The sequence below is a fragment of the Glycine max genome, chromosome 19 (assembly GCF_000004515.6).
Source record: "Glycine max cultivar Williams 82 chromosome 19, Glycine_max_v4.0, whole genome shotgun sequence".
Classification (NCBI taxonomy): Eukaryota; Viridiplantae; Streptophyta; class Magnoliopsida; order Fabales; family Fabaceae; genus Glycine; species Glycine max.
Window position 1 is genome coordinate 43497496 of NC_038255.2, and position 24862 is coordinate 43522357.

The 24862-nt window shown below is 31.9% G+C and overlaps 2 protein-coding genes across 3 annotated transcripts; one reads left to right on the top strand and one right to left on the bottom strand.

Annotated features, from left to right (window-relative positions):
• Positions 1–7410: 7410 nt before the first annotated feature.
• On the bottom strand, positions 7411–10935 carry LOC102668707 (uncharacterized). Its single transcript, XM_006604456.4, has 3 exons — positions 10323–10935; positions 9515–9601; positions 7411–9414 (listed from the first exon to the last, which is right to left on the bottom strand). Exons 1-3 carry the CDS (start codon positions 10656–10658, stop codon positions 8104–8106), a joined length of 1734 nt encoding a protein of 577 aa, XP_006604519.1. The 5' UTR covers positions 10659–10935; the 3' UTR covers positions 7411–8103.
• A 3305-nt stretch (positions 10936–14240) lies between these two features.
• On the top strand, positions 14241–24154 carry LOC100814487 (uncharacterized). Of its 2 annotated transcripts, XM_003553468.4 has the most exons (19): positions 14242–14581; positions 14796–15487; positions 16170–16364; positions 17238–17321; positions 17975–18034; positions 18362–18406; positions 18932–19131; positions 19241–19747; positions 19986–20079; positions 20181–20360; positions 20436–20525; positions 21153–21215; positions 21366–21440; positions 21531–21581; positions 22273–22350; positions 22550–22684; positions 22859–22966; positions 23073–23138; positions 23728–24154. In XM_003553468.4, the coding sequence occupies exons 2-19, from the start codon at positions 15131–15133 to the stop codon at positions 23800–23802; spliced, it is 2463 nt and encodes an 820-aa protein (XP_003553516.1). In that variant the 5' UTR covers positions 14242–14581; positions 14796–15130; the 3' UTR covers positions 23803–24154. The 2 variants fall into 2 exon arrangements, 1 of the variants encoding a protein (XP_003553516.1); XR_001386386.2 differs by lacking the exon at positions 23728–24154 and having other exon boundaries at positions 14241–14581; positions 22550–22668.
• The last annotated feature ends 708 nt before the right edge of the window (positions 24155–24862 follow it).

Consider the following 24862-nt stretch of genomic DNA (forward strand, 5'->3'; position numbering starts at 1 on the left):
TTTGTAGACTCTCATTAATTATGTTAATTTTTGTATTATATAATTAAATGATTTTATAATTGTTGAAAATGATGAGTAATACTTTTGCTTCAAATTAATGTTTAGTTTAGTGTATTAGATATTCTAACAAATTACAAAAAATAAAACAACACAAAAAAATTACAAAAAGTAAAGCAGCAACAAATTTTTTTTTTAAAAAAATAGACTTATTACGACGGTTATGAGCATAACCGTCTTAGAAAGTTCTACATATTAAGACTTTTGTAAAACACCGTCTTAGTATGTCATTTGTGCATATGCAAATCTAAGACGGTTATCCTCATAACCGTCTTAGAAAGTTTTACATACTAAGACGGTTGATTCAATAACCATCTTAAAAAGTTCTACATACTAAGACGGTTATTTCAGCAACCGTCTTAATAAATTCTACATTCTAAGACGGTTACAAAACCGTCATTATAAATATTAGTAATATTACGACGTTGCAGTTTACGACAGTTCAAAACCGTCTTGAAATATCTTATAGAACCGACTTAAAATATTATTTTTGTAGTAGTGATCCTTCGGTAAGTCACTAGGAAGATCCCAACGTCATCCACAAGAAGTACTTTCAATTGTGTGCCTGAAGTTTCAGGTTTCATTACTTCTTTTCACCACTTGCGTTACTTTTAAAAAAAAAAAAAACAAGTGTATATTAATACTTTCTCTTTGAACAAGAAAGAATTTTAATCGCTAAATGTATGTACATTTCAATTAAAGAAAATGTAGCTGTAGAACTAATTAGATATTGACAACTCTATTAATTATCCTCCTTCTAATCGGACAAAAACAGAAAATTTGGAGTAATATGAAAAAATGTGAATGAAATATATATATATATATATATATATATATATATATATATATATATATATGGAGGGGATTCACTTACTTCAACTTCTCATCTTCATTATTTATTTTCTTAAGATGTAATAGTTCTAATAAGTAACTAATTTTTATTATTAAATCTCAAAAAAATAAATGATATAGATGAAAAATAATTCTAAAAAAATTATTTTTAGAATAAGTAGATCTCTCTTCAAGATGATGATGATGTTGGGATAACACTGACCTGCACGTGAAATCTTTCTCAAGATCTGGAGACCAGAGCGACACTGAGTATAGGAAAAGAAAAATGATGAATAACTTGGAGTTCTAATATGCATGAATATAAAGCTAGTTTGTTGCGGTGCTACGCTAAATGTCTTCCCATGTGGCTAATTCACACGTGACACAGAATTTGGTTTTTGCTTATATCCTCAAATACATTCTATAAAACTTGGATTGTTGTGTTTACAATTGTGTAAAAAGGTTAAAAAGTACAATCATTTCAGCACAGCATGTCAGCTCAACAACTAAAGGTAATTTGTAAGTTTTTTAAAATGTTGGAGGTAAAATGTGATAAATTAATTTGTTGAAATTAAAATTCATCAAAAAATAAAAAAATTAAGCCTAAATTATCTGAAAGCAGTTGTATAATATTTGCATGGAAGTTGCTTCTTGCACCTAAAAATCACTTCATGACCTTTTTTACCTTTTAGATGGGTGAATTTCAAATTGGCCAATCCATAAGTTAAAATGAAAAAAAAAATACCTGTCAGTGCGAAAAGTAATTCGTGGGGTGCAGGAAGCAACTTGTTGCTTCACACATTTAGTTTGTATATCATGTACTGCCATTTTAGTTACATGAGTTAGATTCTCAACTCTGTCATCCAAGATTATTATTGGGCATATGACTTTAATAAATTGCAATTGGACTTGATGTAATTTGTAGCATGCATGATGTAATCTTGATGTTGTTTTTCCTATAGAAGGCTTTGAGAAAGCTAAAGACCGCTCTGGATGGCTTTGAGCTAGAGTGTGATAGTGCTTCCTAGCTTCCTTATTTGTTTTCATGGGAAACTTCTCTTTTAATCCATGTAACCTTTCATTTCATTCTTATCATTGCTTCAGGTGAATTCCTTTGTACTTCGTTCATTAACAGTGATAACTAAATGCATGGAATTAGGAACGAATAGGATTAGATTATATTATTTGATGTGTCATGCATGTGTCATTATAATTAGCTAGTTTTAATAAATAACATTGTCATTATTTATATTATTGGTTAAAAAAGGATATTTATTATGTAAGGATAAAAATCGTTAGAAACCTTAATATGCAGAATACAGTTTGGTAAGCTGGGAGAAATTATTGCTGCCCATATGTACTACAAAAAGAGCACAGTGAATTTCTGTACATCACTTTCAGCAATTTCTTCCCGGTCCCTCAACGGTTCTTCCTAGATGTGCTTTAACAAAATATTTAACTGAAAAGCTCCAAAAGCACACACACCTAGATTGGTATGCTCTTATGTCTCTCTTGATCACTACTCTCCAAAAGCTCTCTTATTTCTTTGTTGAAAACCATTGATTTGGACGTGAAAATGTCATTTTCATTATTAATTAAATAATCATTATGAAAATCAGTTTTTTAAAATTAAAAAAAAAAGTTTGATAACCAGTTGGATTCCTAAAATCAGTTCATTCTTATATTTAGTTTAAAAACTGATTAGGTTTGGTTTTTTTTTCTTCAGAAACTGATTTTTTCACACCCCTAATTTGAACCATGCAACTTGGTTTACCAATTGAACCGGGAGCAACACACTCCATCTACTATTCCATAGATTATTTAGAAAACACTCCAATTATATTTGGAGACAGAATTGCATGACTGAGAACTCATGGAATGCCATTAATTAATTAGCAGATATTAAAATGAATTTTGTATCTTAACTTGCCATGCTTCTAATAAACTTGGTAAACCAAATAAAATAGTCGAAACAATTTTTGTATGTGTTTAAAATGTTTGCAAACCTCTATTGAATAGAGAAACATGAACATACCAGAAAGTTATACAACTGATAGCTACTACTATATATAGTATTTTACAGTTTGTCTTTAAAGTAGCAAATAAGGTGTTTCTATGCTCTCACTTGAGAGGAGTCTTTTTTTTTCTTCATTACAAAACAAGATCAAACAGTAGTTGCCGATCCAAATCCCAGTTTCCTTTCTTCCTTTTCGTGAAACTCACATGCCAATCCACCATGGCTGGTTGCATCCAACCCTTCCATCTCCTCATCAGGTGGGGTCCTCAGAAGATCCAGTTTATGCAACACAAAGAACACTGCTCCCATTGTGACACTCACCCAAGCTGTGATGGCCAGAATCTGAACAACATGTGCAGCCAGCAACTTTCCACCCCCACCCATAAACAGGCCATAAGGCCTATTAGGTAGCCCCGGATACACTTCATTCACATACTCTTTCTTTGCAAACAAAGCAGTGAAGAGAATCCCCCACGTGCCACACCCACCATGAAGCTGTGCAGCCTCAAGAGGGTCGTCATACTTCAACTTCTCCGCCAGCAAGTTGCACCCAATGAGCACCCAAGCAGCCACAAACCCACATATGATCGCAGCCCACGGGTCCACAACTGAACACCCTACAATCATAGTGTTAAAAATCACCATAAAGTTACGGGTCATACAATTAATTAATAAATAAGTGAAAAGAGTGTCGTATTCACCAAGATTGTGATTTTAAAATCATGATAAAGGTACCGCTCATATATAGTTAATAAAGAAAAAATATCCATTTGTTCCTTATAAATACACAAATTTTACCTTTTAGATAGACTCCGTCTATATAGATACTTTTGGATCTCTTGTGATCCTTCTAGTTACACAAACTTTATCTCTAATACATTTTACAACATAAGTAGAGATTAAAAAAGACTTGAAAGAATTAAATGAGAAGAGTGTCGTATTCACGGAGATTGTGATTTTAAAATCACGACAAATATACTCAGTCACTCACTGCAAGTACTTTTGAATCTTTTACACAAATTTTATCTTTTAATCCATTTTATTAGGATATGAACCAAAAGAAATCTGTAAGTGCTGGTACAAGGATTAGAAGTGAAGGATTTTAAGTGTAAAGACTACACAAAGTAAAGCTGTAGTATAACTATAAGAACAAAACGATTAATTTTTGTATTAATAAATGAGGGGAAAGAAGTGATGTATGTATGAAATTATTTGTTGTTAGAGATGTTTAAATTTCATATTTTAGATTTATTGCTTAAATTTTCTTTTATTAAGACATTATTTATTTTATTGATGTAATTGACTAATTATTGAGATTTTATTTATATTTGTATTGAACTTAATTTTATTGTATTGTAATTTTATTAAAATTGAAATTCTTTTAAAATTAAGCTTGTTTGACCCGCGGGTCCGCGGGACGAAAGCAGACCAATTTATTTAGTCTGTGTACGAAACGGGGCAGACTGACCTGGTCCACCGTCAATGCGAACTTATGCGAGCGGACCTTACATGGGTGGGTCGGCCCGCTTATCTACCCCTATATATATATATATTTGAAATTTGTCTTTGATATTCGGTTAAAGCTTGTTAAGCGATTCAGTTGATCTTGAAAACATAAAAGATCAAATATATAGATGCATTTGAGAAAAGTAAAGTTCACCGCGTCATGATAAAAGAGTATTAAAAAAAGAAAGGAAGGTGAATAGAATGAAACAATGAGGGTATCTATAAATAAACTTACATGTTTATATATATTAGGGGATTATCAAAATGAAAATTATTTTAAAACTATTTATATAATTAAGTGAATTGTATGTAAGACAAAATATAGATTTATTCTCTTCATAAAAATGGGTTGATTAACCAAATTGGAGAAAAATTACAAACAAATTATCAAAATAAAATTGTTTTAAAACACTTTATTAAAGTAACACTATTTTTTTCAGAGAAAAAAAAGTTACATTATTTTGTCTTGTTATATCGAAATTGCCAAGTCACTTGATGATTTTTAATGACGCACGACTTTTTTTTTATATAGTTTTTGGTACATGATGAGAAGATAAAAAGAAAAAAAGGAAACACAACAAAAACAAAACTACAGTCTAATAAACCCAACTCCCATGGCGTGCAACCAGAAGGAGTTATTGTAAGTCCTGCAAAGGGGATTCTATGAGCTAAAAACAACGCTAAAGTTGGGATTCAATTAGGCCATCCTATCAGCACATTGGTTGCCTTCTCAAAGGGAGTGGCTGATCACTTGCTTCCTAGGACTAGCCAAAAAATCATCACCTAAGCAATGACAGCGCTACATAGTTTTGAAAATGCACCAATTGTTGTTTAAATAAATGATGTTTCAAAAGGAAAAAAATGTTTCCAATTTGGAAGGTATCAATGATAGATTCTTTTTGAAGAGTCATATTTTTATGATATTAATATGAAATATCTTTTAATTCTACCTATGATTAATTTCAGTTAAAAAAATTGATTAATCACTTTTAATTAAACCAGTGAGAGGACCCATGCAATGCACGGGTTGATAAAGAAATAGACTTTTTTGTAAAAATGAATTAATTTATATAAGAAATAAACCTTTAATATCTACATTATACATATTATAAGATTTTATGCATGAGTGATTCACTACACATATTATATAGACTCTATGCATGAAATTAATTTGATCTAAAATTAATTCAATTCATTATGGTGATTGTAATGAGTTGTTAACGTTTTTAATAAAATTTGCCTGTGTTTAATCAAGTTTAAATATCATAAAATAAGATCTGTAAAAAATATTACAATTTTAAATATAATATAACATTATAATATCAAGGATTAAGGATTTATGATGAAAAATATAAATATTTTTAACAAATAAAGCATATTACAAAAAAAATCAGTAAAAAATATTACAATTTTAAATATGATATAGCATTATTATATTAAGGATTTATGAGATCAAGTGGATTAATTTGTTCTAAAATGAATTCAATTCATTATCAATCAATCAATGGTGATTGAAATTAGTTATAATGAGTTGTCAACGTTTTAAATAAATAATTTTCAAAATAATTCTTAGAGATTATACATAGTTAAATGCTAGGAGACTTCCCGAGTACATGGTTTTGAGCAGGAAATTTTAGATGCAACTCAATTGGCTTTATATATAAAAAAGATTTTACATCTCTTCTCAATTAGGTTTTTTTTTTTTTTTTTACAGATCCCAAATCTAAAACCTTGATCTCACTGTATGTATGTTGGTAAATACTCACATCCTTTTTATTACATAGTTAATAACATTTAATATAATTACAAATGCTTTACATAATAATATATTACAATTATATATATATAATTTATTTATTATGACTTGAAAAAAACAATTTATATATATATATATATATATATATATATATGCTTGAGTATTTTATTATTATTATTATCATTATTATTTTAACCGTTACATAATATATTTAGTAATAATTATATATTTTTATATTATTATTACATTCATGTGGCAGCCTTTTTAAAAGATTTTGGATTTTATTTCACGTGATATCACATGGAATGCAATCTAATTTTTTTTAAAAAAAAAAACTTAACAGTAGAAAATGTCAGATGACTTGGTTTTAGTATGACATTACATGATAAAATGTTTCACTCTGAACAAAAAAATTTAGAAAAATAATCTAATTTAGATAATTTATTTGTAACTTTTTACTCCCAAAAAATAGGTCAAAGCTTAACATTTTGTTAAAATGAGAATTTAGTTGGACTCAACGAAGAATTTTTTAATTTCAAGAGGAACTAAATTTCAAAGTCAAGATATTCATTGCTAAATTATTTTTTCTTTACTAACTATCGTGAGACAAGCTCAATCCTAATAGTTAAGTATGCATCTTTTTTTAATTATTGTTACATTTAAAAAAAAAACTAAAAGTTTGGGTTACTTTCACAAAATTATTAGGTTTGGAAACAAACATTGCGGTGAAAACTGAAAAGTAAAGTTAATTGTTATCGCCTTCAAAGAGTATAATTCCATATACGAACTGAATAACTCGATAGGATTGGCCTAGCAAGATAATTTAAGCAATTTTCACAAGGTTTAAATTCAAATATTGGGCCTTGCCAAAAAAAAAAAAATTCAAACCTTAGTATTGCCATGGTAAAATAAATTGAACCATTTTATTATATTATAAGTTATGTTTAAACAAGACCTCACAAGAATCACATCAACACAAAAGAGATTCAAAGATTGTGTATATATGAAACTGTATAATTGAAGATAAATTAAAAAAATTAATTAGTACTATTTATAATAACAAGATTTTCAGTAATACATCACTTAAGAACTTCAATGACTTAGTCAAGGTGTTAGAGTTGTTGCCAATGCATCAAACACCTCCCATGACATAGTAGAGATTCTAACCAACAATAAATTGAGTGAAATATCAATATATGAAGTGTCATAATATGAAAGTCACCAAAAAATCAACAATGAAAAATGTTACACTTCCCATGTCATTGAAAACACCTCTATATAAAAAGGCGATCAATCTTATCCAGTATTGCATTATTACAAAAAAAAAAAAGTAAATGAATAGTGTCACTTATGACAGAGAATTGTGATATTTTAATATTATGGGGAAGAAAAATGCTCTTTTATGATATTTTTATATTGTGGGGAAAATCTTTTTTTTTTAATATTGTTACGGTTGTAAAGATGTACAGAGATCATATATGATCAAATTTTTTCCATTTGAATAAAATTTGATATGCTGTTGTATACAAAATTTCGATAATTATTTTTAAAGTTATAAATAAATCTTAAACATAGTCAGCATAACAGAACGAAACGGCTAAAACAATGCTTCTCAATTATTGTACTTTCACTCACTTCCTTCTTATGTTAGCATCCTGCACTTCCCATTGGTTGGTGCTAGGCTTCTAAGCTCGAAGATTAAACCTGTAATGCATGAAACTTATATGCAATGGGAACTACATCAAATCTAATCACATATGAGATCCTCAGAGTCAGCAAGTCATAAGTATTGACATATATATGTTGCCACTAGCCATAGATATCTAGCACTAGCAGGTTCTGAGCTCTTCCATTTATAAAGCAAGTAGCAGAACTCTTGGCTCGTTACCTTGAAGACTCATCATCATTGATAACGTTACTAAGCTAATGTTCTAGACTAGACACGTGCCAGACAATCCCAAGTGGTTTCAAAATCAAAGTAGAAGGCCCCATCAAATGTGCTAAGATCAGGAGATGCATTCAGTTCAGATGCCAAAGCTCCATCAGCTCCAACCGGGACAGAGTTTTCATTGCTAAGACGGGTGCTTCCAGTAAACTGGGTGGCACTGGATGATATGTTCATAGATTCTGAACTTTGTTGATGAGGATTGCTTTGATTGGCATCCCCAATCCTGTCTGCCTTCAATGCAGCTTCAATTAGACTCGCATCATGAGGTTTCTGTTGGCAAGAATATTGCCTTGTAGTTCCACTTTGGGTTACATTTCCACAAGCATTTTCAACTCTACTCAGGCCAGCCACATTATTACTTGAAGGAGCATTGTCACCTTGAACAGAATATGCATAAATATTCTGGCTACCATTTGATTGATAAGATGCTTGGGTTTCATGAGCAGTACTATAATTGCTGACGGAGCTGAGGTTATTCAGTTGAGAGAATGGATTAGGGTACCCAAAATTTTGGGGGACATAAGCATAAGCATTTTGTCCATAAGAAGTTCTGCTATTATTTGAAAATCCTGTTGCAGCATGATAATTGGGATATTGCTGTGCTGGATTGTCATTATTGATGAAGCCACCAGAAGCGCCATGAGTAGAATGGTTCATTGGCAAGGTGCTCCCAACACCAACACTGCCTAACCCATTAAGAAATGTGTGAGAATGGAACTGAGGCACTAAAGTGCCAACTCCATGTTGCCGCACCCTTTGGATGGCACGATTGTGCACACCTAGCGAATGCGGTGGAATAGAATGAGACTGGTATCTGTTTCTCACCAAAGTAGATACCAACTCTCCATATCTTCCATGGTTTATACAAGACGGGATTGTAAAGTTGGTGGCAATGGAAGGGACAGTATTTGGCCTGGATACATGGTTTTGGAAGTTAGAATTTAGTGAGGAGCATGTATGCATTATAGTAGTAATTGGCCTAGAGGCTTGATTTTGAGGTATGAAATTTACTGGGGAGCATGTATGTGTTGCAGTTGATATTGATGTCTGATTCAGCAACATGGAATTTGGAGACATCACACGAAAAGGAAGAATATGATTTTGTTGGGAATTTGTGACATCACTCAAAGTACAGTGGTTTGTTGAAGCCGGTAATGGAGCAGTCTTGCCCAACTTGAAATTTTTCCTCAGACTTCTCCATGTCTCAGATTTCTCGGTCGCATGACAGTGATCTGTACCTAAAAAGCCAGTGCCCCACTTCGGACATGGTGCGACATAATCACACACATAACAGTGGCACTGCATGTCATAAAGAGAGAAAAAAACTATTATAATTAAACCAGCTCACGCATAAGTCTAAATTCTGACATAGCCTTAAGCAACAAATTATGAACTTTACTTGGTCACAGTGTTTCTCATGGGGGGTGGAAGAAAAAGGAAACAAGACACAAAGATGCCGGGGATGAGGATAGTCTCTGCACGCAATCTGCAATTCAAAAATAAATAAGGAACCTCCACATTTAAAAAGGTATAGATACGTCTTCAATCATAAGCAAAGAAAGTATGGAAATTGTAGTTTTGAGAAAACAAAATCAAAAAAGTATAACGAGCAAATAAGTATTGCATTCTGTAGCATTACTAGAAGTAAATTCCTCAATTAAGCATTGTATTCACAAGCATACTGCTAGAAATTATACAACTTCATCAGAAGTTAAATACATCTGAATCATAAGTAACCACAATGTAGCAAAGACTATACTATGATCCACTCTGGTTATGCTTTCTTCCAAAAACAGAGTTAAAAACATTTGCTCATAGCTCCTAGAATCTTAATCAGAATCAGATATTCCAATTTCAATCATACAATATGAATCGATTAAAATAAAATAGGAATGCTAGCATTATACTCACTAACACTCTTTCAAAACACATTTTCTCTAATTTGTTGAAATTCATATGGATCCCACTTGTTTGGGAACGAAATCCACAAAATGGAAAATGAGACCCAGACAGTTCATGCTCAAGGCATTAAAAAGACTAAGAAAAATTAAAACACATTACGGCACTTCCCACTTACCAGTACATCTAAATCAAACTTTTGGTAAAACACCAACAAAAAAGAAAATCAATCAATCACATGCACGATATTTGAGAGACTAACAATTATGTAAAAGTGAGAGAAAAAATTGAAATTTTGGAGGAAATACCTGACCCTTCTCCCCAACAACAACCACCTCGTCTGACCCAGTTGACGAGTCATCAACAGTAGTGACTCGGCTTTCAGGGTCAGTATCCAGAACCACACAATCATCATCGTCATCGTCCACGCTTGGCGTTGATATCGAAGACTTCTTCGACTTGCGTTGAGGTTTGTTCACCTCGTGCATCACAGCAACCTCGTTCGATTCCTCGTCCGAAATGTCCAGAAACTCCTTCACCCAGTCAAAATCAATGGTCATGTTCCTCCCTTTCTTGTCTTCCAAACACGCCACTTCCTCTTCTTCGTCCGAACTCACATCCAACACAACCGCCATGGGTTCCATACTGAACAAGGTATCAAACAGAGTTCAAATCCACGAAAAATCCTTAAAAAGATAGAGTTTTTGGAACCTGTCGCCGCAGTGGGGTGGAACAAAAATTGAATAACATGAGAAGCGCAAAATGCAACGAGTGCCAGAACAGCAGTAATAAATATAAATATGTAAATAAATAAATAACCGCTTCGACGTTAACGTAGCCCAGAGGAGAGAGATGTTCAGAATTTAATAGAAGGGAAAATTTAAATTGCAGGGCCACAAAGGTTGAGAAAAGGTACGCAAATGGTCAAATACTAAAAAAATTGGGAATTTAAGTGGATGTTAGGTTTGGTTATTTTTTTTTTTTATTTTTAGTAGAAATAAAAGATGGTGATGAAAATGTGTTTGATTGGATGAGAATATTGTTTATATTTTCGGTTAAAAATAGGAATTTCATTTTATGGTAGCATGAATGTAATTTTAAGTAAATTTAAAAATATTTTTTTTTAAAACATATTTTCAGTATTGTTATCTCTTAAAAATAAAAATAAAAATAATTTTTAAAAAATAAAAATATAAATCAAACACGGGGGAGTTTGAGGAGGTAAATTCTGTTTTTCTTTTTCTCCTGAGTGTGTGATAAAAATAAAATAAAAAAAAAACCGGCTGCACGCGTTACCAACGGGGCCGTGTTAGTTAACATGAGTTATTGGAGCGCGTGGAAAGGGAATGGAAGGTGTTGTTTGTGCGTTACCAACTGCAACTTGAAGTCGAAGTTGAAGGGTACTTTACCTACTGCATACTACGAAATTCATTCATTACCGAAGAAAGAATAGCACGATCTTTTTTCTAGTATTGAACTAGTAAATTAAGTTAAATAAATCATTTAGTCTCTGAATTATGCATTTGTTATTAATTTAATCTATATTTAAAAAATCACCAATTTTGTTTATAAATATATAAATATTGTGATAAATTAATTTAATTGTTTATTATAAATCATAATATGTCATAAATTAATTTATCATTAACTAGTATAATTTTAGAATGTTATATTTTAAGGATTAAATTATCAATATGTCTAAATGATTGAGCTAGTTTGTTATAATATTTACATATTTATGGGCTAGGCTAAATTGGTGATTTTGAAAAATAAAAGAAAAAATTTCATACTAAAACATAATTTCAAGGACTAAGTTATTTACTCATTTTGAATTACATATCGGATCTAGTAACAAAAATCGATTCAAAACCTTTTATGCCCATTTTATATAATTTTATTTACAATTTTTTATCAATAGTTTTAATGATTTAATCGGATCTTGCTTGTTTATTTATGAAATTATTGTATAATTCAAATTTATATGAGGGTGATTGTTTCACAAAATAAGAAGGAAGGTTCTTCTCGTGGGGATCAAAGACGGAAGGTTCTTCTTGGGTTTCCTTCTGCTGCATCGAGAAGCAAGACAACCACATTCTCCAGATGCTCATGTTTCGATATTAAAACGAAAAAGAATATATGCTATTGAAATTACGCTAGTTGGTTCTATATTTTGTTGCTTGCTTGCTTTGTTCCTCCTTTGAATCGTTGTGTAATTGAGATGCTGAAATGAATTGGATCTATCAGTCAATGTGAGTGAGAATTGGTGAATTTGAAAAGAACACAAAAAACGAGAATGGGATCTATCAGTTCCATGTTTGTGAGGAACTTGTGAATTTAATAAATTTCTTTGGATTCACCATAAAGATGTATTGTATTGGTTCTTTGATCTTGGATTAATTCTATTAGTGTTTATTTGGATTGTTGAATAATGAATGATTGTTGGAAGTTGAAATAAGAAAGATTGGTTTGAACTTGTTATTGCTGCAATTTTTATTTTTTTCATGAAGTTGAATTTGGTTTGAATATCCAAACGTGATTACTCTGTGTAAGGAAAAAAAAATAAAAAGAGATACAATATGTGTAGTTGGAATAAAATTGAGAGAGTGTGTATGTAATTTGCTATTATTATTGTTATTATTACAAGAATAATTTTAAAAGGATAATAATTTATTACTTTTTCTAAGAAACAACTCTCATATGAAAAGTGAAATTAATGATAGAAAAATTGAAAAATAGCTGATTTTATTTAAGAATTTTAAAACAAGAGGAAATATTTATTGAAAAAACCTTCTTGATTTATTTTTTCCTTTATTGTACTTAAAAAAACCAAATAATTTTTTTTTATTTTGCAATGTAAATATTTAATATCTTTTGAGAAGTACACATAGGCTGACAAAAATTGTGCATGCCTTTACTTTTATTTTACAAAAATTACTCAGTTGATTCTTATAACTACACAAATTTTACTTTTTTAATCCCTACACTTAAAATAATTTATTTTAATCCTTAATGAAGCACTTTTAGATTTTTTTTTCTCCTTAAATTACACAATTTATCTCTTCATCGTTGTCATTTTGTAACCTTAGGGATCAAAAATGTTGTATAAGAATAAGAAAAGTATAGTTTTAAGTGTAAAAACTATAAGGTAAAGTTTGTATAACTAAGGACTAAATGAATAAGTTTTCCTTTTTCTTTTTAAATTGTTTGTATGACAAATTTTCAAACTAAATTTAAATAAATGGATATTGTAACTTTTTTTTTAGTTATTATGCATAGATTTTTTTTCCTAAACACTTATATGATTGTTCTTGAAATTTAACACATATATTTCATATACACTTTGTAATATATATAAAAAAAATATTTCTCTTAATTTTAAGATTATAAGTGAATAAACCTATTTGTTGTTCAAAAAGTAAATTTGAAACTTCGACAAGATACTATTGAACAAATTTTTATGAAACAATCTCAATAACATATATCTTTACGAGTTATAATGATGTATAGAGAGAAAAGAAATCTATAAATTGAGCTCAATCAATAAAATTAAGCTAATGTGTTCATTCAATAGCTATAGTACAATAATTAGGTAAAAAATTATTTAGAAGTAATAATTTTTACAAGATTTACCTTGAGAAGCATTTTTCATGCCCCCTCATACAAGTAGAAAGATATGATATAATAGAGAATGATCATTTAAATAGACCTAAGGTACTCCCTCAAATTTTTACCCTCTACTCATATTTTGTACTTGAGCATCAAAACCTTTATAGATGCACCACTAATTCAATTTGTGAGAAAGTAGAGATTTTGCCTTTTTTTTTTTTGTGAACTAGATATCCTTGGGTTGAAAGCTAAATATCAACCTGATAATGTACCAAGATTCATTTAAGAGGTTAATATCTCTTAATATCTTTTCATATACATGAGTAAAGAATCAAACCATTAATTATGTGTTTAAGATATTAAATTATCCGGCATTCATATCACACCTTGTTGTTTTGTCCAAATATTATACTCCCAAAGATAGGTGCTAAACATAGTATAATAAATCACAGATATAATCTTATTTTTATCTTTTCTTACCTTCGAAGATTTAAATCGTTTATCACACCCAAAAAAATAAAAATCCTTTATTATCATGCACATGCAGTGGCCATAATACTTGGTCCGATGAATTAATTAAAGTTGGCTTGCGTGCTCGGGGATTTCTAAAACTGCCCCGACAAGTTTGGCAAAAGTGAGAAACAAATGGAGCAGTGTGCGATCACAATTAATGCAAGTTGAGGGTCATCCTCGTAAATATATTCTCCTATGTTAGTATTATGTTATGTTATTGACTTATTGTTATGTGTTTTTATTGACATGACACGAGTAGTTTTTTTTTTTAATTCTCTGTTTTTTGTTCAAACTCCAAAGGTGTTCTATCTTTCATCCTCCGATAACTTAACCATCTCCTTCCTTTCTCTTCCATTTTCTATATTTAGCAACTCTTCTCTCTCTCCCCTCTCTCTCGCTCTGTTCTGTCTAGGACAAGGACCGAGCCTCAGGAACCACGAAAACACAGGTACATGCGTGTTTGTCACACCAACAACACCTGCAATATTGATTCTGCCTTTTGAATTTCCATGCATTTACTCACCCTTGTTTCCGTTACAAACAATACGCGTTGGAGGGTTATGCTTTTTGATTTGCCTCTTTCACTCTGCGCATTCTTTTGCCATTAATGAGAATATTGACAGTTCCATCATTAATGAGAATAATATTGTTCTTTGTTTTAGAACCAGGTTGGTGCCCATTATTGTTCGGGTGAAAAAGTTTGAAATTTTGAAAGAAAAAAAATTAAAAGGTGGAATCTACCTGCCCAGAAGAGTCACATGAATCTTTGATCGTTAAGTCGTATAAAAAAAACTTTTTTTTTTTTTAGAAAGGAGGATCCCTGGAATAATTTTGGTGGTCATTTCCATCTGGGGTCTTCTCATTGGAATCAGAATGTGGTAGAATCATCAAATTCAGTGGAATGATAAAAAAGGTTGGTGGTAGAGAAATGGTGTGGAGGGTGCAATTGATTATTGAACTGAAGATTGAGAGCATGATGAGCTAGGTGCATATCAATATGGACTCAAAAGAAGAGGCTGAACCTCATGAGGATAGGCCCACATCGCCAATGCGGGTCCTGCAGCAATTATCTGAAGGGGCATTCAGAGTTGCTGGGGAAGCATTTCACAATATGTATTCGGGTGGTGGGTCAAGCAAATCACAAATGGGGCCTGGTGCACATAGACGAAGTCAAAGTGAACTTGTTACTAGAGGAGTTGAGCGTACTAATAGCTTTCAGAAATTAAGATCTCATGTGCATAAGGCTTGGCGGTGGGGTGGCAGATTCCGCCAAGAAGTTTCCCCGGCGAGTTTCAACCCGGAGGTCATGGCCAACCAGAAACGGCAGTGGTATCAGCTTCATCCTAGAAGTCTGGTATTCAATTTTTAGAATCCCTTCATGTGCTATATTTACTTTTGAAAATATTCCTTGCCTGACTGATCTGCAAATAGTAAAGGAATTTAATCTAGTTATGTTCTATATTGTACAATACAGCAGTACAGTGCTATCAATGATGATAAATTTCAATAACTCGTGTTACTTCACGTTTCACCTCAGATTAGAAAATCAGTTTCCTCCCTTCAATTACTTGTTCTTCATTGTTTAATCAACAAAATCTACTTCTTGGTTTAGACAACTTCTTTGTCCTCTTGGAAATTTAACTATTCTTTGAATTCTTTAGCATGTTTTCAAAAAATATAATATTTCTGCATGCAATCTTTTGATATCAAATATATATCACCTAAGGAAATTGGTAGCAGTTGTCTCTCTATATAATCTAGCCCTATCAGAAAGAAATTAGAGCATGAGCATTGAGCCATCAAGGGTATTGATTGTTCTTATATTCGTATAATTAACCATGCCATGCTGGCCTATGAGTAATGGCTATGCTGTTAATGCTAAAAGTTATTTTGAAGGTTCTTCATGTAGACTTGGAATGTTAACAATGATGCATTGTTGCATTAACTTTTAGGTGTCTTTGTGTACCATACACATATTTGTCAGAAATGTAAGCTTATCATTTTGTATAAGTAAGCCACTGTGAATATTACTGTAGGGTTGTGTACATTATAAGGAGCCAACATCGCTCTTTGAACATTTTTTGATTGTGGGGCTGCATCCAGATGCTAATTTGGAAGATGTGGAGCATGCATTTGTAAGAAGGAAAAAGTGGGAAAAGGAAAAACCTGAATTTCTAGATTACAAAATGTTACAGCAACAAAGGCCACCAGAACCAACATTGGAACCTCAGGTTTGTTAGATATCAATAACACATTCATTTTATTAAGCAATAGCTTTATCCCCCTGGATGAGGTCATCCACATGGGTCACATGATGATGCCATTAGGCTCGGTCAAAAACCAAAATTTTAAGAATATTATTTACCATGAGATTCCTTTCGACGTGTACATTTGTTTTGAAAAGGAAATCTTATGAGAGAAAAGAAAGAAGGTTAAATTATTTTTTTGGTGATTTGATCCTCATTTTTTTCGGGTTCAATTTAGTCCTCTAATTTTTTTTTTGTTCAATTTGGTCCTCTAATTTTTAAAATCAGTTAAATTTGGTCCGCCATCTAAATTAATTTGAGTGGTCCTATCGTCTAAATTTGGTCCTACCATCTAAATGTGCATCTTGTGGCGGTTTAAAACCATCGCTAAGTGATTTTAAGCAGCCACAAAGTGCGGTTTTTTAACACTGTTGATCCAATTTAGACGACAAGATCAAATTGAATCGATTTTAAAAATTAGAGGACCAAATCGAACCTAAAAAATAAATTAGAGGACCAATAAACTAATTTAACCAAGAAAGAGAAGTACAATTAAGGGAAGGATAAGATATCCTCCAAAACAGAGGAAATAGAAGGAAACATAGCATAAAAGAGATAACTGACTGTCCAGTCTCTCTGCATATCAGAAACAGAATATTATATCTGTATTTTGATGGTGAACAGGAATTATTTGAGTGACAATACAAATAATCAATGCAATCAAATAATTTTATCGTAAAATTTCCAATCAAACAAACTGTAACTGAATCCTCCTTATTTATATTTACAATTTAGTTTATTGCTATGGATCAGTAGCTTCTTTGTAGCTGATAGTGATACCTTTTTGCAAACATACAGTTGCTATTCAAATATCCTCCTGCAAAGAAACTAACAATGCGTATGAAGGATTTAGCTCCCTTTTGCTTTCCTGAAGGTGTTAAGGTCTGTTTGATGCTATGTTACATACTCAGCTGTCAATTTTTTTCTCATTTTTAAATGCTACCTTACAAGTGTTTGCTATAGCTTTCCATTGTTTGCATTTGAAGCTACTAAATTGGCCCTACTAAATTGTTTGCGAAAGCATGTTGCTCTTGCCCTTTCCATTATATATAAATGACAAAATTATTTGATTTCTCAATGAATAAATTGTTTGATTTATCTTGGAGTTACAAATTTCTGTTATCTTTTTTATCATTACATTGCAGCATATGAACTTAATTTATATCATTCCCGTATGTGACATAGTAAGAGCAACTTAAACAGTAGTTGCTTATTCAATATTATGATAATATGGCAAGAGAGAGGCAAGGAATTTTAAGATGCAGTTTCCTTCACAAGCAACATTGCTTAGCAAGTTTAAAGTTGAAAAGTGGGGTCATCATAGGTTTAGCTTATTAGGGTTGACTGATATTATTGCCTTTAATTTATATGATTTCTTAATTTTAAATAAAAAATTTCCATCTTTTATTTTTGGTAGAATTTGGCATTTTGTTACTAAGATAAAAATAACAGTTTTGATAAAACAATGGGTCTAGTTAAGTTATAAAATCTGATTTCCCACTAACTGTTTCATTTGTTTAAGTGCTGATTTACAGGCATGGCTGTTGGAGAGGACTCCGTCTCTAAGTGAACTAAATGAACTTGTCTATGGACAGGTATGCCACATCGATCTCATAGTTATTTTTCATGAAAAAATATGTTTTTGCTCTTTTACAAGCCAGTTAAAGCAATTTATCATCTAGTGTTTTAGATAATAAATTCATACTATGTAAGCATAACTTATTACTTAGTCTAAGTGCTATGGCATGCATATGTAGAGAAATATTGACAAGGTCTACATTTTATGATCTTTCATTTTTGTTGCAAAGAAGCATTGACTCAATCAAATTTTTATTGTATAATTAACCTTCCATTGAGCACTTAACACCTTTGCACCCAAAGATGATATTTATTCTTCTTTTTGTTGCTGTTATTCTCTACAGGAGCATTTAGGAAAAGATGATCTTTCATTTGTCTTTACAATCAAGGTAATTTTTATATTGATATCATCTATTGAATTTAGTCTGTTAGCTTGATATGGTTAGTGATTGTTCTTTTGAACTCTTATTTGACTTACCTGTACCCTGGTTCACTTATGCTAGATCAGATTATGCAAGATTTGGTGTCTTTGTAAAGTCCCGGCATATTATTATTTTGAATTTCTTTTTTGAGAATTGTAGAATGAACCATGGAGGAGGGGGTAACTTATCTTACAGTATATGTTTTTCTTAGCTACTTAGTATTTTTCTGAGATAAAACTTCAGAAGTATGTGCCCAACAATTGTCTCGACAGTTCAGAACATTTGAGATGTTAAATAGTGTTATAACTCAAGCTGCGAGTGAGAACAGGAGAACCAAAACTAAACTTTTAATTTGTAACATGGTCTCTTATGGACAAACAAATAGGGCCTGAAAGCATGGACTAAACATAAACTTACTGCATACCTTGCTTCTCATTTATTTCTTACAGTAATGATTGCTGAAATGTGTACCTTGATGTCTTTCTTGATCAGGCAGCAGACAATACAACACTTTATGGAGTTTGCTTACATGTGCCTGAAATTGTTCAGAGGCCCCCTGGTATCTTAGGCATATCATCTCCTTTTTCTCATCCCTCTGGGGCATGCAGCCGTTTTCTGGTTTCTGCACCTCGCTGTTACTGTCTTCTGACTAGAGTTCCTTTCTTTGAGTTACACTTTGAGATGTTAAACAGGTTAGCATTATTGGCATGTATGGACTTACTTCTCAGGGCAAAGACATACTTAATATCCTTTGGTTTTCCCTAGATCCTGTAGAATTTATTATGCCTTACTTGGATGCAGTCTCATTGCACAAGAGCGCCTGAATAGGATAACTCAGTTTATAAATGAGGTGACAATCACTGGCAGCACTCCATCAACACCCAAACTAGGTGATCAAATGAGTTCGAATGCTAACTCTCCGGATAGAGAGTCATTTAGTGACTGGATGGATTGTGCAATACCCCTTGATGGTGCAGCTATTATTACTGCTGCTGCTGCAGGGATTATATCTGATGATGAAATCATACAGTTATCACCTAAAATATGGGATTCTCGCTGTCAATCTCCTGTAAGTGTGACTGCCAGTGATGCTTCAGATTATTGGCAGGTTAGGGATGTAGACAAGGATGGCAGGAAGAATCTGCAAGATCATGATAATTGTGCTTTTGAGGCCCCAGAAAATCTTGGTTCTATAGAAAGAATGCATGGAATTTGCGAAAATGACCAAGTTTCTCCAAAAGTTGGAACACCTTTTTCTGCTCGGAGTCGTGTCTTGGAGCGTCTTGGAAGTTCCGAATCACTTTTCAGGTAATAAATATATAATTGCAATATTCGTCTCAATTTTACTTTTGGATAGACTTCATCACTTTTTTTTCCTTTAATTTATTTTGCTACATTTATAGCAATTATGGAACAAAACCTTTTCAGTTTTGATACAGTTCATCTATCTGTCTACTTTGTTGGTGTGTTTTTCTTCTTGTTCTTTTTTTGACATTTAATGTTTACTTCTTATTCAATTTCAATACCATATTGTTTTCATTGGCAGTCCAGTTAGAAGCATGGCATCAGATAACGAGGAAGATTTTTTCTCAAACAATGAAAGAGATTACGGGGACGAATTGTTAATGGAATGGGCCATGGTTAGTGTAAAATGGTTGTCCATTGTTTTGCGTTGATTAAATTGAGGTGATGCTTGATTGGCATTTTACAAGTTATCTTTTTTTGTGAATGGATTTGATAGGAGAATAAGAATGATTTGCTACAGATAGTGTGTAGATATCATGCTGAACCTATTCCACCTCGAGGAAGTGAATTAGTCTTCCACCCTCTCGAACATTTACAAGCTATTCAGTACATACGACATTCAGTTGCTTCTCTTGACTTCAGCAATGATTGTTCAAATTGTTCTGAACCAGCTCAGGTAATTTTTAATTGATTTTTAACACAATACTTATCCAAAAAATATGTGCACTCCTTCAACTATGCTTGGTAAAAGGACAATGCAAAGCTGGCAGCTGCCGAGGAAGCCCTGTCATTATCAGTATGGACGATGGCAACTACTTGTCGAGTTCTGTCCCTTGATAGTGTAAGCACATATTCCAGTTGACATTCAACAATGTTAATGATTGTCTGAACTCATAAGTTCTGTATAAAACTATTATTAGAAGCCATTTCCTGCAAGCAGAAAATCTTTTAAAACTATTATTTTTCCACTAATTTCTATTTCACTGATCTTTTATGCAGAAAATGATTTTCAGATTGATTTTGCTCCTGTCTCTTGTTTCCTTTTTCTGTTGCTGGTGTTTTATTTTTTTATTTTTTTTTTTGCTGTTTAGTTTTCCCAGCTCTTATACTGAGTAACATTGAATTATAGCTTGCATCATCAGTTCCTAAATTACTTTGTATAGTTTAGGGGTATACTTTGGTTCAACCCGAACCCATCTCAACCCAACAACTATTTTATATCCTCTAACTAAAATGAACCCAAATATATCATTTGTAGCTCCCTGAACATTTCCATTAAACAATTTGTCAACGAAGATGCTTTACTGTGCTTTCTTTGCATCTTGTAGACTGTTACCTATGGCCCCTGCCTCTCCACTTCCTATTGAAGATTTTGACTCATGTCCTTTACTATATCAGCTGCAAATATCTTGCTACTTTCTTCATTGGCTAAAATATTTCTATTTTTTATCCATAATGTTTCTGGCAGGTGCTGGCATTAATTACAGGAGTTTTGTTGGAAAAACAAGTGGTAATAGTGTGCCCAAATCTGGTAAGTCTTTAAAACAAAGTAATTGGTGTCCATCAATTTTCCTTACAACGTTGTAGCTTAGTACTTAGTTGCTGCTGTTGATTAATTTGGATTGGTGCAAAGAGGAATTATAACCTGACTTTCATTTTGGCAATTTTTGACACAATGCAGGGTGTTCTATCTGCCACTGTGCTTTCTCTTATTCCCATGATTCGTCCATTTCAGTGGCAGAGTTTATTGCTCCCTGTGAGTCAGTGAATTCAATGAGCCATGGTTTCAGATTTTCCTCGTGTCATTGTCATGTAGGTCTAACAATATGTTAGCCTTGTTTTTCAGGTTTTACCTGGGAAAATGATTGATTTTCTTGATGCCCCAGTTCCATATATTGTGAGTTTCATTTTCTTATGTTTATAAAATATGTTGTTTCAAATTATATTTGTTTTGTAGGCTACTACTTTAGTTTAATATTCATTGTTGCTTTGTTTAACTATTACATTAGTATTAATACTTCATTCATTCATAATATTCTCCTTTACCAGGGTTAGTGATTGATTTTCTAGGTTTTTGTTTTGAGAAATTGATTCATATGAAACTTAAGATCTAGCATTTATGTTTGCATTTGTGTAATCTAGAAATTGACTTACAGCATTTTTTTCATCTTACACCAGCATGATTAGTTTTTTTTTAATATTGATGTCTTCGTTGCTTTTTAGTTTTTAGAATGTGTGCTTACTTCCAATTCCATTTTGAATTGATAATGCCTTTGCATTGCATTGAGGATTAGTATGATCGTGTTAACAATGCTACTGTTCTTTCAATAAGTGAAAATGATACCCTATTCTGAAATTTGAAGGAAAAAAATCAGACCAAAATTAGGATTGGAGAGGAAGAGAAAGATCAGATTAGAAAAAATTTCTTTGTTAAATGTTCATAACGAATTATAACTTCAAATTGAAAATTTTACCACCATGGTTATCTGTCATGTGAGAATTTAGTTCTTTTTCTTTTTCATGAATAAGTGTTCTTAAATTTTAATAAATGGTTTCATTGTTTATCCATTTTTCTATTGTTCTTGCAGGTTGGCATACAACATAAACCAGATGACTTGAATATGAAAACTACTAATCTTGTTCTTGTTAATATACCAAAGGATCAGGTTTGTAATGATGTTTTAAAGATAATTACATGATATTCCACAAGAAATGTGGGGTGTCTGTTGGAATTAGTCACACTTAATTTACTTTGTCATATCTTTGACTATTTCTAAATGTTTTCTAACCAGAAGATAGCATATACAGTACCATGCAGAATTTTATGCTCATGCTTCTCTTCCATTTGTTTTTTCTTTTGTGTAGATTACAATGTGTCACTTACCAAGACTTCCACAACATAGAGAGCTTCTCTCTCAGTTGACTCCAATTCATGCTAAACTTTCAAATGAAAGATCAATTGCTAGAAAGCATCCTGTACATAGGTGCAACGAAGTACAGGTTTTTTTAGTTCCCATACTTAAAGATCTCTCTCTCACACACGCTATTCAAAAAATAAATATTAGTATTTTTTATCTGTGAATAATCCGTGCTTCACAAACTAGCACCTTTTCAGCTTCTAGCTTCTGATGCTCCTTCCATTAGTGGCAACTGCTAATTTTTACTTGTTTACAGGCTGAAGCTGCAACACAGTTTTTGAATATAATGTGGCACTATTTGGAATCACTCTGCTCAGATCTGAAATCTCACACGATCACTAGTGTACAATCAAATAACGACAGGGTAAGATGACTAAGTTATTGTGATATTGATTTTTGGAAATTCTCAAATAATTAAGAATTGTAGTTTGCCTTCTTTTTCCTGGCTCATCCTGGATTAATTTGTTCAGGTTTCTTTACTTCTTAAAGATAGCTTCATTGATTCATTTCCTGCAAGGGACCAGCCATTCATTAAGGTAACAACCTTTTATTCTTTTTAAGGAAAATCATAGGAAATTTTCGTTCTACATAAGCATTGAAATGATTGTTACATAAAATTGTCTTGTTGCCATCATAGTTACGAATAAAATTTGATTGTTGTATATATTACATTTCGCTTAAGCTCAGAAAAAGTTGGAATTGTTAACATCATTGGGGGGAGGAGGGAACATTAAATATTACTTCATGAATAGGCACAGTGGAATTTTGTTTATTTTCACTTACATTCTGAAGCAACATAAGTCATAGTGAGATTGATGTTTGTATAAACTTTTCCATGATGAGCACTTAATGGATGATAAAATAAGAAGGTAAAATGAATTAAAAAAACCACTCTCATAAGCTAAAATCAACTTAAGGGCATAACTTTTATAAAACCTCTCTCATTTAACTTCTCCAAAAACTGAAGTACATTAGTTTATTTTAGCTTATGGGAGAAACCCAATTCATTTTAGCTTCTTATTTTCTTCTCCTAGATGTGTTTATGGAGAAGTTTATGCTAAAAAGGCCAAGCTCTTTACTCATTACTGTTTGAAAGATATTGATTTCGAATCCCTGGCTTTGCAGCTATTTGTAGATACACAGCTCTTCACTGTTTTATCAGACTCACGTTTGTCAAGCTTTGAGAGTGGCGAGTCATAGTCCCATGTCACATTATTTTATAAACCAAATGGTGCAATACATCTGTTAGACATGTTTGTTGGCACTGAGGAAGATATAGTTCTTGATTTCATTGGGGAACACCTCAGATGAAACTTTGCTAATCCAAGAATCCAAGGTTTGGAATGACACAGTTAGTTGATAGGTGGGTTAAAAAAAATTGTATAATGTTGATAGTGATAGACTGCAAATGCCAAATGCCATGTACTAAGTCACTCTGCTAACCCAGAGGAAGGAATCACTATCCCTATTTTTTGTTGAGGGATATGTTCTTGGGTTTAGCTGCACGTTTTGTAATTGAGTAATTGTGAGTACATACAGACTATTTGCCCTTTCCCTGTTGCCATATATGTTTGTTATTTGTACAACAATTTATATAACAAATTTTACTACAAAAGAGAGAAAAATAGAGAAGTATGAGATATAATAAATTCTGGAGAGAAAGATACAAAAGGGTATTGTTGTATAAATAACACAACTCTTCAATTTTTTCTTTTATTTCTAGATAATGCAATGCAAGATGTTCTTTTCTCTGTTCTTGGGGTTCAATAATTAAATCCACAGTAATCAGACATTACTTTGTGAAAAAAAAAAAGTTTTCAATTTATCCAAGTGGATGTCAATATATTACATAGACTCACAGAGGCACATAGCTACATCTAATCCGAAAAAGAAGTGAAATGGGACTTTGGCAGTACGATTCGAAGGGAAATAAAGAAATAAGAATAAAGTAAAGAGAAGTTAGAAAAGAAAAATGTTTGAAACTTTTCTTTATTTATTTATTTAGATGAGTTACAAATGGGTAGAAATAAATAATTTTAAAAAAAATTAAACCATTTATCATATTATTTTTAACAAATTATTTTTTGTTGTAAAAATATTATGTAATTTTTATAAATTTATTCAAATAAATAATTAATTGATATTTCATCTATCTCACATCTCTCTGTTTCTTTCCTTTCTAGTGACACTCCTAAGATAGGTGCAATATCATTTGATTAGCATTGTCATTTTCAAAACGACTTTATTTGAGAGTTGAGAG

Bases quoted from the DNA above. Each gene is read 5' to 3' on its own strand.
- LOC100814487 (XM_003553468.4), top strand. From the start codon at position 15,131: ATGGACTCAAAAGAAGAGGCTGAACCTCATGAGGATAGGCCCACATCG. The intron at 18,407-18,931 runs GTAATTTTTATA...TTTCTTGATCAG, and splicing joins CATTTGTCTTTACAATCAAG to GCAGCAGACAATACAACACT. The intron at 20,361-20,435 runs GTAATTTTTAAT...GCTTGGTAAAAG, and splicing joins ATTGTTCTGAACCAGCTCAG to GACAATGCAAAGCTGGCAGC.
- LOC102668707 (XM_006604456.4), bottom strand. From the start codon at position 10,658: ATGGAACCCATGGCGGTTGTGTTGGATGTGAGTTCGGACGAAGAAGAG. The intron at 9,602-10,322 runs GTATTTCCTCCA...TTTGAATTGCAG, and splicing joins TTGTTGGGGAGAAGGGTCAG to ATTGCGTGCAGAGACTATCC. The intron at 9,415-9,514 runs GTAAAGTTCATA...TATGACATGCAG, and splicing joins ATGAGAAACACTGTGACCAA to TGCCACTGTTATGTGTGTGA.